The following is a 14,234-nucleotide window of genomic DNA, read 5'->3' as shown; positions in this document are numbered from 1 at the left end:
GATTGAAACCATGTTGTAACACCACCACTTCCTTCTCCTTTAGCTGAGTTTGTCCTGCAGTGGATGAATGTCGGGTTGTCCTCAGAATTCCTTCTAGTTCTAGTGAATCTGGTCAAGTTCAACAGCTGTTACCTGGAAGATTATGTTGCTGATATGGTCCAGTAAGGTTAAACTACTAACACTTATTGTTTCTAAATTACTGTGCAGAGTTTGTGGATAAATTCAGTGGTCTAAATTTTCAACAGACCTCCAGGGGTATCTGTTTGCATGTGCATATCTGGGTTTTGTGCACACAGATTGACCAGTTGGGTGACAAATGACCCAGCTAGCCTCTGAAAGTGTGCTTTGTGGGGGGGAAAGGGGGGAAAGGGTATCTGTTGAAATAGTATTAGTGTGGCTGTGGTCAGAAAAGTGATTAAAAATGGCACCCAGGTGTTTTTATTTCAGAACACGGGTGGTTGTCAGAGCTGACTTTTCTGGCAAATGTATTCTTTTGCCGCTATTAGCTGTTTTGGCTCTGAAGAGTTATGGGAGAATGATCCTGTTTCTGGCTTATGTGCCTGTCACCAGAATAGTTCAATAGATTCCAATTGCAGGGCCAATTTCTGCCCAGAATTATACCTGTGTAACTGCACTGAAGATGGTGGGGTGGGTGTATGTGAAGGTAGAACTTGGCTGGCTTAGTCGTCATAGCTCAGTGATGCTTAAACCTGAAAGAACCCATCTCGCTTTTCCAAACCCAGAACTGAAGATGCAGGGGTGACACTTTAGAAACCTGTTTGTGTAAATCAACCAAATTGATATGAGAGCAATGAAACACAAATATGGAGTCTCTTGATGTCATGTTTACTCACCTTTCAGAGTAGAACTCTCCTTCACAGACCAGATTGTCAAAAGAGCTCAGCTCCCAGCCACTCCCAAAACCTGATTCTTCTTGTTGGTACTGAGCACTTTTGAAGATCTGTTCATGAGAACTTAAACAGTATAATGCAATACACCAGCTCTTATGATATTCTGATCTATAAACCTGGGTTAAATTACATAGTGCTCAATCCCCTAGTTTGTATAGGAGATTAACTTGACCATATTCTCTTCACTAGATTTATATACTTGGGACCCTGGTACCCAGCTGTATTTAATGAATAGTAATGGTAGTGAGATGTAGCTTAAGTGCATCTGCAAACTAGCTATTCAGAAAAGGGCTGGTGACACTAAGCATGCCCCCAGAAGTATTATCAACTGAGCCACAGTCAGGAAAGCAACAGGGCAAACTTCTACACTAACCTAATTGTGTTAATTTTGGCCAATTTTTTTTGGTCATTTGTTAAATTTGATTAAAATAAACATATTTAACTACATTTTCCTCCAACAGTATGATCTGCCTATTGTGCATTCAGACTTCATCATCGGTTGACATAGAGGTCAGTAATTGGAGCCTCTTCCAATATCGATTACATTCTATAGAACTGATCCATTACAGATCAGGCCACTTTTGAATAGCTAGGCCAAAACTCTCTAGGGTTCCCAGGGATTTTCTTCCTTCAGGGAAAGCTGCTGTAGCAAAGTGTGGAGCTTACTATATTGTTGGATGTTGGGTGGAGAGAGGCATTATGACTTAGGTGTCTGAGCTTAGAGGTGGGAACCAGGATATCATGAGTCGCAGTCCCAACTGGGCAAGTCACTTATCCCTCTCTTACTCCAGTTTCACCCCCTGTGAAGTGAGGACAGTAAAATATTGTGAGGATTAACTAACTCTGTAAAGCACTTTGGGGTCGTGTAAAGCACTGTACAGCTACTAAGTTATTAATTTAGTCATAAAACCTTGGGACAAAGGAACCCGAATGATCTTGCTAAGGGATTTCCTTCACTATTTAACCATCCTTGTCATGGTTTGGTTTACATCCTGAACTGATGTATCCCTATTGACTTCTGAGGAGTTTTGTGGCCGTAAGTCAGGACAGTTTAACCTGCTGTATTTCAATGCCATGTCAAGGGAGAAGTGAGTAACCATTGTGCTTTTCACCCCCACAAAGGTCTCCCTGCAGGTCCTAGATGCTGTGGTTTGCTACAACTGCCTGCCCTCGGAGAGCCTCCCAGTATTTATCATCACCTTGTGCCGCACCATCAATGTTAAGGAGCTTTGTGAGCCATGCTGGAAGGTCAGAATTCTTTTGTTTCCCTGGGCATGAGTTCATGTACCATGCACAGTTCTTTCTCATTAAAGCTATGTTGTTCTGGATATTAGTATGTTAAAAATCTAGACTCCAGTTACCTTTATTATGATTATAATAGTTCTTTGAGAGGAGATCAGAGCATATACCACACTTCTCTAGTTTATTAAATGCTGCACTATCCATTATTAAATTGCGTATGTAACTCTCTTGACTGACTGGACCCTGAAGCTGTATAGTGACCTACTGAAACCTTCTCTGAAAATCCTCTAATACTTGCTTTTTAGCTTATGCGCAATCTCTTGGGAACCCATTTGGGGCACAGTGCTATATACAACATGTGCCGCATCATGGAAGACAGGTATGGAATGTCATGCTATTAAATTCTTTTTTAAGAAAAAGCTCAGTGTTGCTTTGACTGAAATAAATGACGTACTGATTCTAATGGGAACAGGAGCAGACCCAAAATTTCATGTGTGGTATAGCGGTTAGAAATTATGACTGCTTTGTGATTTTGGACAAGTTAATTAACCTTTCTATACCTATGTTTCCCCATTAGTAAAATGAGAACAGTGCCTAAATGGTTAGTCTTCATGGTTTTAAGTCCTTTAAGATGCTCTGATTTAGAAGTACTAAGTATTGTTCGTTTCCCTTTGCATGAGTCTTGTACTCTAAAACTAAACCTGCTGCTATAGTGTGATCTAAGAAAATCTTGGCTTACCTTCTGCACCCTGTCTTAGAGCTTACATGATGGATGCAGCATTACTGAGAGGAGCAGTATTCTTTGTCGGAATGGCTTTGTGGGGTGCACACAGACTGTATTCTCTCAAGAATTCACCTACGTCAGTGCTGCCCTCATTCCTCAAGGTAAAGTGGTACTTGGGAGGAGCTTTTATATTGTGATAGTGCCTAGGAGCCTCAGTTGTGGACCAGCACCACATTTTGATAGGTGCTGTGCAAACTCAGAACAACAAGACAGTTTCTGCCCCAAAGAACTTCCAATCTAATTATAAGACAAAAGCCAACAGTTGGATAGAGACAGATGGGGGAACACATGAAACAAGGAGGCAATAGCTAGTTCAAGCTTAAACTGATACTTCGTTTGGGAATATTTTACTGATCCACGTAGCAAATTCTTGAATTTTTCATAGTTCTGTAGAAGGGACCATTAAAACATCAAGCCTGACTTTATTTAACACAGACCATTAATTTCACGCAGTTACCCCATAACGTGGGTTAGACCTAAAGCATTTCAGTCCTCAGCAGAGTGAACTGTTGTGTGCACCAGCAGAGGACTGGAGACACTGAGGTACCACAAACAACATTTTAGACAGTGAAAAAAATCCTGTCCCTGCTTCAAGTAGATTCCAGTCTACAGCATACAAATGCAGGGAGAGGGGACAAAGTCAGCATGAATGAAAAGTGAAGTGTGGCACTCTTTTTTTTAATTAGTGCCAGGATTTTTTAAATGGAGAGACACCCTGAGGGGAGGATTAAGATTTATGAGTTTGTTGGCAGAAGTGCCTGTTAATGGAAACTGCAGCTATTTGAGAGAAGGCTGAAGTGTTCGACCGGCTGGGTGTTAGTGGTGGAAGCTGTACTGTGATCACTTCTCTTCTACCAGGGCACTTATTAAACCCTTGGTGTGATATTAAATTGGGAGTAGCCTGCCACCTTTCATGCCCTCTTCTGTACTTTGGGAGGTGGCAAGGCCATTTTTGTAATGGATTTTAACCACAGCAAAGGGAGTGGTGTTAAAGTTCCCTTATTGGCTAGCCGTGCTGTATGTTTGGTCTGTAGGTTATGCTTTAGGCAAGAGAGGGTCCCTGAAACAATATTAGAAGTTTCATATAATGGGCTTGGTTTGAGTGACCAGATTGAGTGGTCTCATTACAAAATCCTACTGTCTTCAGCGTTTGGGGACCTTTCAGCCAAACTGCGAGAGCTGGTATCACTTTCTCCAAACTCATATTCCTGTGGAACCAAGGGTGCATTTTAACATCTGAGTTGCACCTGTTGGGAATACATTATTGTGCTTATAAAATGGCCATCTTTGATCGGCTTTTGCAGCTGTAGCCTCAGACTTCGGGCTTGTCTATCCTTGAAACACTACACTGGCCGTGCTGCAGCATTGTCACTGTAGCACTTCAGTGTAAACATTTACTACAGCGACGGAAGGGGTTCTCCTGTCACCTTAGTTAAACCACCTCCCGAAGAGGCAGTAGGTAGGTTGATGGAAGGATTGAGCCCTTCAAACTTCTTAATATGTAGGATGTTGATCAACTTCAGTTTAAGAAGGTTACAGATCATTAACTGACCTGAGGAACTTGTGTTCCAGGCCATGACTTGTCCCAATGCAGTTGTATCATATGAAATAGTCCTGTCCATAACCAGATTAATCAAGAAGTATGGGAAGGAGCTGCAGGCTGTCACTTGGGATATTCTTCTGGATATCGTTGAGCGATTACTCCAGCAGCTACAGGTAGGTATTGAGTCAAATCTTGATATATGTTATAAAAATGTCTTGTAGGAAGTATTTTGGTTTATAAAATGGTCTTATTTTTTAGTACTGAAAAGCACTCTACAGCTTCTGCTTTTGATGGGGGGGTAGCGTGTACCCTACCACAGCCTATAGACTTGGTGTCTGACCCTGGGGCTCCCCCATCAGTGGAAGCTGTGCTTGTCATGGAGATGATGAGGTATTTGGTTTTGGAAGGGAAGAGGACTGAGTGTGGGTCTGGCCTAACTTCTGACTCTAGTACTTCTCAGCCAACACTCTTATTTCAGTTGTGACATACTTTGTAATGAAAAAGAAACCATTTAGAGCGGCCTTGTCTGTGTTTCAGAGTATAGAGAACCAGGATTTGAAGTCCATTGTACATGCTCTGTTGACTACTGTAGAAGAACTCTGTGACCAGAATGAATTCCATGGGTCTGAGGAGAGATACTTTGAACTGGTGGAGAGATGTGCTGATCAGAGACCTGTAAGACCTTCTCCCCCATCTCAAGTCAATACGGCCTACTGTGGTTTTTTTCCCCTTTTAAACCTCCTGGAAATGTTTCTCCGTACTACAGTAGTGTCTAGAAGCCCCATCCAAAATCTGGGGTCCATTTTGGGGGGCATTGTATGAACGCATAATAAGGAACAGTCCCTGTCCCAAAGAGCACAAGAGACACACAGGAAACATTCAATATTCCTATTTTACTGCGGTACAGGGATAGGAAGTGGTTTGCCCAAAGTCACACAGGAAGTCTGGCAGGGCCAGGAATTGAACCCAGAACTCCAGAGTCCCAATCTGAGTGCCCACAAGACCATCCTTCCTCTTATTGTTCACGTCAGTCTTAGATTTTTATCCCATACAACCAAGGGCGGCGGGAGTTATAAAATAGCACACATTATAAAGCCACAGTGAAGACTTCACAGCCCCTTGAAACCTGTTCTTGGAGGGAGGGGAAGGGAGATGCATGCACAGTACGTAAGCACGGGACCATTCTTACATTTTCTTTTAAAGGAATCTTCTCTACTAAACTTAATAACGTACAAAGCTCAGTCTATTCACCCTGCCAAGGATGGCTGGATTCATAACCTGAAGGTGTTAATGGAGAGGTTCTTCAGGTAGGAAACTGCAGCTTTAAAAAGAAAAGGTTGTTTCAATGTGTGTGCAGCCTGTTTAATGAACTGTCGGTGTTAAAACAATCTAACTCTCTGGATCTCTTTAATGTTAGTAATGGGGTGATTCCACAATGCAGAATTTGCTTTTTGTCCAATCAGCAGAACAAAAACGTCCAACTAAGGCTTATCATCCTTCTTTTAACAAAATGGAGGGTGACCATTGGCTGCTTCACTTCTCTAATTAAATCTGTCCTGTGCTCCACTGAGTGGCACTCTTCCTTGGTTTCAGAACTACAACCCTACCTCCTAATTATCAGGAATGCTTCTGATTTGACAGTATCCAGTAGTATGGGGTTCTGCAATGGTAGTTTCCCAGAACATGCTTTTGTATTGTAGAATGATCCCCTGATATAGCAAGCCAGAGCTTTTGGCTCCTTTTAATAAATTAGGATAAAGACCACTTCACCCCTGTGTACGTGGTTCTAAAGTTGTGGCACAGAGTCTCTCTCCCATTCACACATGCTCTCCCTGGTTGACTCTAAGTTTTGGTGATGGGTACGGCTGCCCATGTGCTACAACAGGAACTATTGTTTTCGTAGACAGCCTCCAGTTTTTTCTTGATGGTAGCACCTTGTCTGCTTGGTGTTGCAAATTCATATGCAGCGAACATTCACTGAAAGTTCACGTGGCCTTTGATTGTAACGTTTTTAACCGAGAAAAAAGGGAGTTTGTCACAACATGCTCTCTGTCCTTAAACTCTTTTGTCCATTTTGGGTTTGTTTTTTCCCTTTTAGGAACGAGTGTCGTAGTGCAGTTCGGATTAAAGTTCTGGATGTCTTGTCTTTTGTCCTGAGCATTAACAGACAGTTTTATGAGGTTTGTATTTTATTGATATTTAGTTGCGGTGTTTGAATTTGAGATCTGGAATGGGTGGTAGAAATGTTTTAATGATGCTTAATCATGTTAGTTCTTCAGGCCTAGTTTCTGCAATTCTGAAGAGTCAGTCCAACGGTCTTGAAAATGTAGGACACTGTAATTAGGTTTCTTTTCAATGTGACTGGAAGGACTTGCCTATTAAATGTGGTCCATAGCTGCGTTTTTTAAGTCTGTTATCGGTTTGGTGTATATATAATGGGAGTTGAAATTAGCAGGTCTATTTTGACAATGTGCATTTTTAATTTTCACCTTGTGCATCTTGAGGATACCTTCTTTCCCTATCCTAAGGTTTCCCAGAGAGGTTGTCAATTCCATTCATTTTACTAAAAAAAAAACAACTTTTTTTTTTTAGTGTTGGGGATGGGAGATTTAATCTGGTTGGATAGAGACAAAGTTTAGTTTGTACCAAGATGAGGTCAAGATATTATCTGACATGAGTGGATTGACTCTATTCAATTCTGTCTTAATTGAAATCCAAGATGGTAGGCGCTCTGGTAGAGCAGAGACCATTGATTTGCTTGTTATCTCAAAGGAATGTCTGCTCAGTGTGTCTGATGCAAGGAAAGTGGAAGAGGCACTGCTCAGATTCCTCCAAGTTCTGTTAAACTGGCTGCCGCCTCTTTGTTTCCTGCCTCTCTGAAAAACAAGGCCTGTGAATCCCATGTGAATAAGGTCTGTTAAAGTTGAGCTACAGCGCCTTTGTCAGATCGATAAAGACCTAAGCTGCTGAGTCCAAGTTCAACAATAGTCTAAATGTTTGGAGAGATGACCTAGAAAGATATTTAAATAGGCTGGAGGAAGAAATCCCGCAGACTAAACAACGAGCTAGTGAAGACTAAAGCGAGTATGACCTCGTGATTCTTTGATCATGGATATACATTTGTGTTAACTCGCTAATAAGAGTGAGCTGGGAGACATTTTGCTGAACAGCCTGTCCTGTTACAGGAGGAGCTGATTAACGTAGTGGTGATCTCACAGCTGGCACATATTCCAGAGGATAAAGACCATCAAGTCCGGAAACTGGCCACTCAGCTATTGGTGGACCTGGCCGAGGGCTGCAACACGCATCACTTTAACAGCTTGCTTGATATCATAGAAAAGGTGAGGCTTCGCTTGCTCAGTAGTGACACTTTCAATAACTTCGTCTCCATCTCTTATCCAATCCCTTTACTGGAGAACAAGGAAGGTGAACAGTTAATTATCTATATGATCCAGGGGGATGCTGTGTAGGACTCCTGGATTTTGGAGGAAGTCAGAGCTCTAATGAAAAGCAAAAAGGTGCTTTGGAACCAGCTCTGCTAACGCACATCCAAGCTAATCTACAACATTAGGAGACTTTCAGTGGGACCATTTATTTTGTGCCTGTCTGACCTATTGGCATGGAATTAAGTCGGTGTCTCATTGTGCCCGATGTCGGTTTTAAAGGGCATTTCTCCTTCTGTTTTTAAAAGGTGGCTGCACGTTCTCTTTGGGCTCCTGTTGACCTGGAGGAGCGAGACTTTCTATCTCATTCTGCTGCTTTAGAGGATGTGAAGACAGCTGTTCTAGGCCTCCTGGTAATTCTTCAGGTAACACTGTGGAGCATTTAAAAATCCCTCCCTTAAAACAGTGTTCTCTAGGGCTTTGTTTACTGGCCAGTCAATTCCTAATAACAAATTCTTTCTCTTCTGTAACTTCATAGACTAGTTCACTTGTCTCACTCTTTAAACTAACAGAATAGAGGATATTTTAGCCATGGTTGTGGGTTAGTTCTATTCTTGTCTCGGTACCTTGCATATGGTGTATTAAATATTAAATCTTTATCTACTAACAGCCAGCGTGTCATAAATGTGAATGTTTTGGTGATATGTTCCGAGGGTTCAGCTAGAAAGGAGCCAGAACTGGATTCTCAAATCTGAATCTTTTTGAATCCTAAACCCAAAGAAATTCAGATCCCCAGATCCAAACCCACACCTGTGACTTTTTGGGGTCTGGATTAGATCAAAAATGAGAAGAGTTCTAATGTGACTGAAATTTCTCAGCAGAAATCTCACTAATTCAGTTGCTATCTTGGGCAAAAACTACCCAGATTTCTTGTATTGCCAGACACTCACCATTCAAGATGGTGGAAATTCCACAAGAACAACTTAAGTGACTTTAGCCTGTCAGGATCCAAACACCACTTTCTCAGGCCGTCTCAAAGCCTGCCCTGCCCTTTGTTTATTGACGTTACTAGCAGCGTCAGTGGGGTATAGCGTTATACCTCCAAGCAACGTCTTTCTTGGGTAATTCATAAATTAAAGGTCAAACTTGCCACTCTAACAGTTTTCACAGAAATGTCGGTGTTCATAATGCGCACGTGCTGCATTCACTTAAGAGTAGGAAGATGGATCTGTTTGGGGATTGTGTGTGTGTGATCCCCAGGATCCTCTGAGACAGGCCGTGGTGGCTTCTTCCTGTGCCCCAGTGGAGGGCTAACTCTTCAACCTATTCTGCCCATTGCTCCGGAGTCTGCAGAAAGGGTCTGTACAGAGCCATCTGTTCGTGTTGGCCTCAGGAACGACTCACAGTTGCCTTTCTTTGTACGTTTGATGCCGATTGACCAAAGATGGGCTACTCTGTTAACAAGTAAACTTTCAGTTTGTCTCTTGACTGTTGTTCTGTGCCTCCGTAGACGAAGCTGTACAGCTTGCCTGCCAGCCATGCCACTCGGGTGTATGAGATGCTTATTAATCACATCGAACTCCACTATAAGTACGTTTACCGCCTCCCGATTGCTAGCAGCATCAGATTGCAGGTATGGATAGTCTCTCTCCTAACACTATGGTAGAAGGAGGGGCTGAACTAATGCTTTAGTTGGGTAGAAGATGGGGGGTTTGTAGGAATTTTATTACTGTGTACTCTGCAGCATACCTCTGTAGAACAACCAGTGCTGGAGTAAAATGTTAGTTAGCTGATGGCACTGTGTATAATAAATTCCATAGCAGTTGAGTTCAGAGGGTGGGAGCCCCTACAGAATCAGCCCCAACGCAGAGCAAATCTTCTTGCTGGCCAGGAACAACAGCAGATTGGGTGGTGAGAAGCTGGGGGAATATTCCATCAGCAGAGGTTTTGAGTCATTCCAGAATGCAGTGAGAAATCTTCTCTCTTGCAGGCATTTGACTTTCTGCTGATGCTTCGAGCAGACTCCCTCCACCGCCTTGGCCTTACCAACAAGGATGGAGCAGTGAGATTTAGCCCCTACTGCCTCTGTGACTTGGTGTATGTTTCTCATTGCATTGTAGCACCTTTGAAACCGTGACATTCTCATGTGTGTATTAATATTCTGTCACAACCTCTGTACAACTCTTCTCAGTCTCCCAAATTCTGATCAGCAGTTATCAGACCACATTCGTAGTTATGGCTTGTGGGGGGTGTTCCTCTCGTAAATAACTTCAGAACCAGTCCTGCAAATCCTCAGGAGCCTCAGAGTTCTGTGTATTGGAGGCTTGGGATTTACGTAGCTACTCTGCAGAAGTTTGCAAATCTGTTGTTTGCAATTTCCTGCCAGGAGACTGAGAAATCTGGTTTTACATTAAGATGCGGTACAGTGATTTGTAGAAATGTTGCTATTCAAGCTGCACAGCCTAGTCTGGTAGTAACTGACTCTTTAACTTAACTCTCTTAACAGAGGTATCTCTGAAAAGGAACTTGGAGAAGCAGCCTTTGTTGTAGATAATAAAGTGATGCATATTTCTGACTAGTTGGCTTGGTCACTTCCCTGAAATCTGTTGCTTTGCATATGAATTTCTCATCTTGCTTTTGTGTCTGGTAATGGCTACTGAAACACTGACCTGGTTTATATTTCCATGGCGTAGAGAACCAGAGAAGAGGGTGTCTGAGAAAAAGCCTGCTGGGACCCTCTCCCCTCCATCAGGAAGCCCCAGTGTTTCTTCCCAGAATGCCACTCTTCGGATGGGCTACTTGCCCTACTCACTGCTCTTCCGAGTCCTCCTGCAGTGTTTGAAGCAAGTACGTTGATGAAACTCAGTCTGCAGTGGAGTTTTGCACACAAATTTGCATACAAATTTGCATGTTTAAAACTCAAGCGTTTGGAATGTTAATGCTGAAATGTTCTGGAATGTCAGCTTTTTCTTCCCTTTATGCCCAAAAAACTCCCACTGAATTTTTTTTTTAAATGGATATTTCTTGTGGAAGATCATAACACTCATTACACTAAGAAGCAGGAATAGAGCTTTTAACTCATCCACTTGTGGTGGCTGATTAAACTGCATATGTAGTGCTGAGCCTAATCTGTTTACTCAAGGAAGGCTTTAAAAATTGTCTGATGGGATGCTTTTTTGAAAAAACATAAAACAAAACCATGCATGAATCTTATCTCAAAAGTATAATCTTTGAGACTTACCCACCATTTCACAATATAGTCAATTAATACACTGTTGTGCTTTATTTTTCTTAAAAGATAATTAATTATATTTAAACCTAAAATGTGACCGATCTGTGTTTTAAAATGATCTAGCAATCAATGTTATCCAGGTTGCCCAACACCAGCTGAGGGTATCTAAATAGCTTCTTGAAATCCAGAACTTTCCATCCAAAAATTTGTGTGTGATCCTACAACTCTTCAGCCACCAGGAGGAGCACAAGTAAAACTCTTCCTAAACCAAGCAGACCAACACTGGATTCTGCTTCACAGGAAATAAGGGTGAATTTTTTTTTTTTCATTTAACAGAGGCGAAAAGCCAGTAGGAAAAATGTCACCCTGCTTCTCAAAGAGGATTTAAAACTAATAATAAAAACCCCCAAAATTAGAAGTGCAACTTAAGTTGACGAACTGTTGACCATTAAGAAAAGGAGTACTTGTGGCACCTTAGAGACTAACCAATTTATTTGAGCATAAGCTTTCGTGAGCTACAGCTCATCATTGCATCCGATGAAGTGAGCTGTAGCTCACGAAAGCTTATGCTCAAATAAATTGGTTAGTCTCTAAGGTGCCACAAGTCCTCCTTTTCTTTTTGCGAATACAGACTAACACGGCCGTTACTCTGAAACCTGTTGACCATTAGATATTTGAGTATGGAAAGGAAATAATGAAGTGCATTAATGTTGGCTCTGGACAGCATTTTATTCATTTTTTTGGGGCCAGGAGTTGTCTTGAACTCTGGAATCACTTTTTTGTTTTGGCGGATGGAGGAAACGTGTAGAAAAGGCCTGGGTCAGACTCTTTCTGCTTGTTTTCACCGTCTACTTGGAGATCAGTCCATTTTATGGCATCAAAATGTCTATGCTACATCTGAGCTAGAGGATGCAGTTGGGTGAAACCCTGGAAGCAGCCCATGCATCAAATAAAAGCAGCATCTTTGCTAACTAACAAGGCTGGAGAAACAAGGATCACAGCAATAAACAACAAATCATTGTTTGAAGCGTGTTGGGCTTTATTTTCAAATTTAACATATAAATCCATGCAAAGTTTCCCATAGAAAGTTATTTTCTTCCTTACTAAACTCTCTCCCCTTCTTTCCAGGAGACAGACTGGAAGGTGTTGAAACTGGTTCTCAACAAGTTACCGGAGTCTCTCCGCTACAAAGTGCTATTTTTAACCTCCCCTTGCAACCTTGACCAGCTGTGCTCTGCACTCTGCTCCATGGTAATAACCAGTGTGTCCTCCTGGGGTCTAGACACCACAACTTCACTTCTAATAGAAATGTGTTTGCTTTAAGGCTTCCTTATTTTATACCCTTTATTTTTGGGATTAATCTGTACCTCCTCCCCCCTCACCAACAATGTGACCCCTTTCCTTTAGCTTAAAACTTTGTGTTAAGGATAATTAAATTCCTTTAGATATTTAACTGTCCATATGCTTCAATTGCTAAAGAGTATAGTTATAAAAGTGTATCCATAAATTGAGTGAGTTTTGAGGACACTTGAGCCTAAACCTAAACAAACGACCTGCATGTAAGGCTTTGGGGTTCTTCGTTGTATATAATGGTCTCCTGCAAATCCATTCCCCCACACTAAAACTCTGTGCAAAGTTAGCAAAGGGATTTATTTCATAGTTTTACTGTAAAGATTATGCTCCAAGTACAGCATCCAGATCCTAGTATGTATATGATTGAGCTCTGGGACCTGGAAGCTAATATTGTTTCATAATGGGACGCTGTACTGCTCTTGTACTATGAAAATGTACTATGCCCAAGAAGACCTGAATTAAAAAGGCATGTGAAATGCAAAGTACTCAAGCCCAGTGTGTAACTGATTAGCTTACAGACAAAAAGACAACTGAGAGGTTACGTGGCACTCCAGATGGGTTCTCCCGCAATGACATGCACCTGGCTGTTGTTCCAGTGTTGACTGCATTGATATCTTACCATAATTACCTGGACAAAGCTAAACAGGTACTGTCAATGGGATGGGCTGTGGGAGGTGAAGTCTGAGTCTGTCTCCAATGCGCTTTCTAATGTGAGCCTATTTCAGACTTGGAGACTAAATGTACAGTTGCCCTGTAAGCATTTGCACTGGACATATAAAGGGGCAGTTCTGCCAGAAAACAACATACCCACAGTAAGTAAAAGTAATGTAGGGTGACTGTAACTGAGAGAAGTTAGTAAAACTCTATTCACATTGTGAGCTTTGTGCATTTAATAGCACTTTGTATAATCAGTTTTATTGTTGCCATCCCCTGCATAGTCATTCAGTTCTTTCTCCCTGTCTGAAAGATCCTGATAACCATCAGAAGGGAGCAGAAAAGCCTTAAACATTTTGTCCCTTTTTATTCTGTCAGAAACTGTTATCTTAAAATGGATTATTTCAAAAACTTCAAGATGACAAATGTTTTGTCTAAGATTTAGAGCCAAACACCTGTGACTTTTTTTTTCTCTTGAGATTGTAGTCTTTAATTGCTAGTGCATTTTTGGTAAAAATTCTTGTAGCTGCTAGCCCTAGCAATGCAGTTACCAACACACAACTAGCATTTTAGTATGTAGAAATGCTAGAGATTTGTTGTAGGTTAGTGGCAGATGGATCCTGTTCTTATTTTATTATACTGAGCATATTCTGTTCTCTTCTTCTAGCGTGAAATGGTTTATTGCCTGGAACATGGTTTAATTTATCGCTGTGCAAACCAGTGCGTTGTGGCTTTATCCGTATGCAGCGTTGAGATGCCTGACATCATCATAAAGGCACTGCCAGTCTTGATAGTCAAGTTAACCCACATTTCTGCTACAGCAAACATGGCAATACCTCTCTTAGAATTTCTTTCAAGTAAGTTGCAGTGGAAATTGTGTTTTACCTATGTTCTTCAGTGGCTGTGAAAAGGCTAACTGTATTATTTAGCATGAGTATCATCATCTTGGTTCAGTTTAAGGTCAAATACAACTTGTTCTAGGGTTCACTGTATTTCTGGTAACAATGCTGCAACTGCCATAAAATCTTAACATCTAGTCTACTCTTGCTCATGTAACCCAGCTGCTCAGCCTAATGCATGTGTGCATTGAGAAAAAAGAAACATGCTTTACATATAAAAACATTGGAGAACT

At 41.5% G+C, this 14,234-nt stretch overlaps 1 protein-coding gene across 11 annotated transcripts in view; it reads left to right on the top strand.

Moving 5' to 3' along the window:
* Nucleotides 1-14,234, top strand: part of TSC2 (TSC complex subunit 2) — a 44,121-nt gene that overhangs the window by 5,246 nt on the left and 24,641 nt on the right. For all 11 annotated transcript variants that reach the window (XR_005226973.1, XM_037910085.2, XM_037910081.2 and 8 more), the window contains 17 exons: nt 44-161; nt 1,373-1,421; nt 2,034-2,159; nt 2,459-2,532; nt 2,912-3,038; nt 4,510-4,653; nt 5,018-5,155; nt 5,684-5,787; nt 6,579-6,660; nt 7,666-7,821; nt 8,172-8,288; nt 9,374-9,496; nt 9,854-9,960; nt 10,557-10,710; nt 12,224-12,346; nt 12,960-13,094; nt 13,770-13,959. Coding sequence is in view for 10 of the 11 variants with exons in the window: in XM_037910085.2 (XP_037766013.1) it covers nt 44-161; nt 1,373-1,421; nt 2,034-2,159; nt 2,459-2,532; nt 2,912-3,038; nt 4,510-4,653; nt 5,018-5,155; nt 5,684-5,787; nt 6,579-6,660; nt 7,666-7,821; nt 8,172-8,288; nt 9,374-9,496; nt 9,854-9,960; nt 10,557-10,710; nt 12,224-12,346; nt 12,960-13,094; nt 13,770-13,959 (2,067 nt within the window). In the remaining variant the exon portion in view is untranslated. The remainder of the gene's footprint in view (nt 1-43; nt 162-1,372; nt 1,422-2,033; nt 2,160-2,458; nt 2,533-2,911; nt 3,039-4,509; nt 4,654-5,017; nt 5,156-5,683; nt 5,788-6,578; nt 6,661-7,665; nt 7,822-8,171; nt 8,289-9,373; nt 9,497-9,853; nt 9,961-10,556; nt 10,711-12,223; nt 12,347-12,959; nt 13,095-13,769; nt 13,960-14,234) is intronic.

Source organism: Chelonia mydas, chromosome 10 (genome assembly GCF_015237465.2).
Source record: "Chelonia mydas isolate rCheMyd1 chromosome 10, rCheMyd1.pri.v2, whole genome shotgun sequence".
NCBI classification, from domain to species: Eukaryota; Metazoa; Chordata; order Testudines; family Cheloniidae; genus Chelonia; species Chelonia mydas.
The sequence above is the reverse complement of the archived record's forward strand: the minus strand, read 5'-3'. Positions and strand labels throughout refer to the sequence as shown.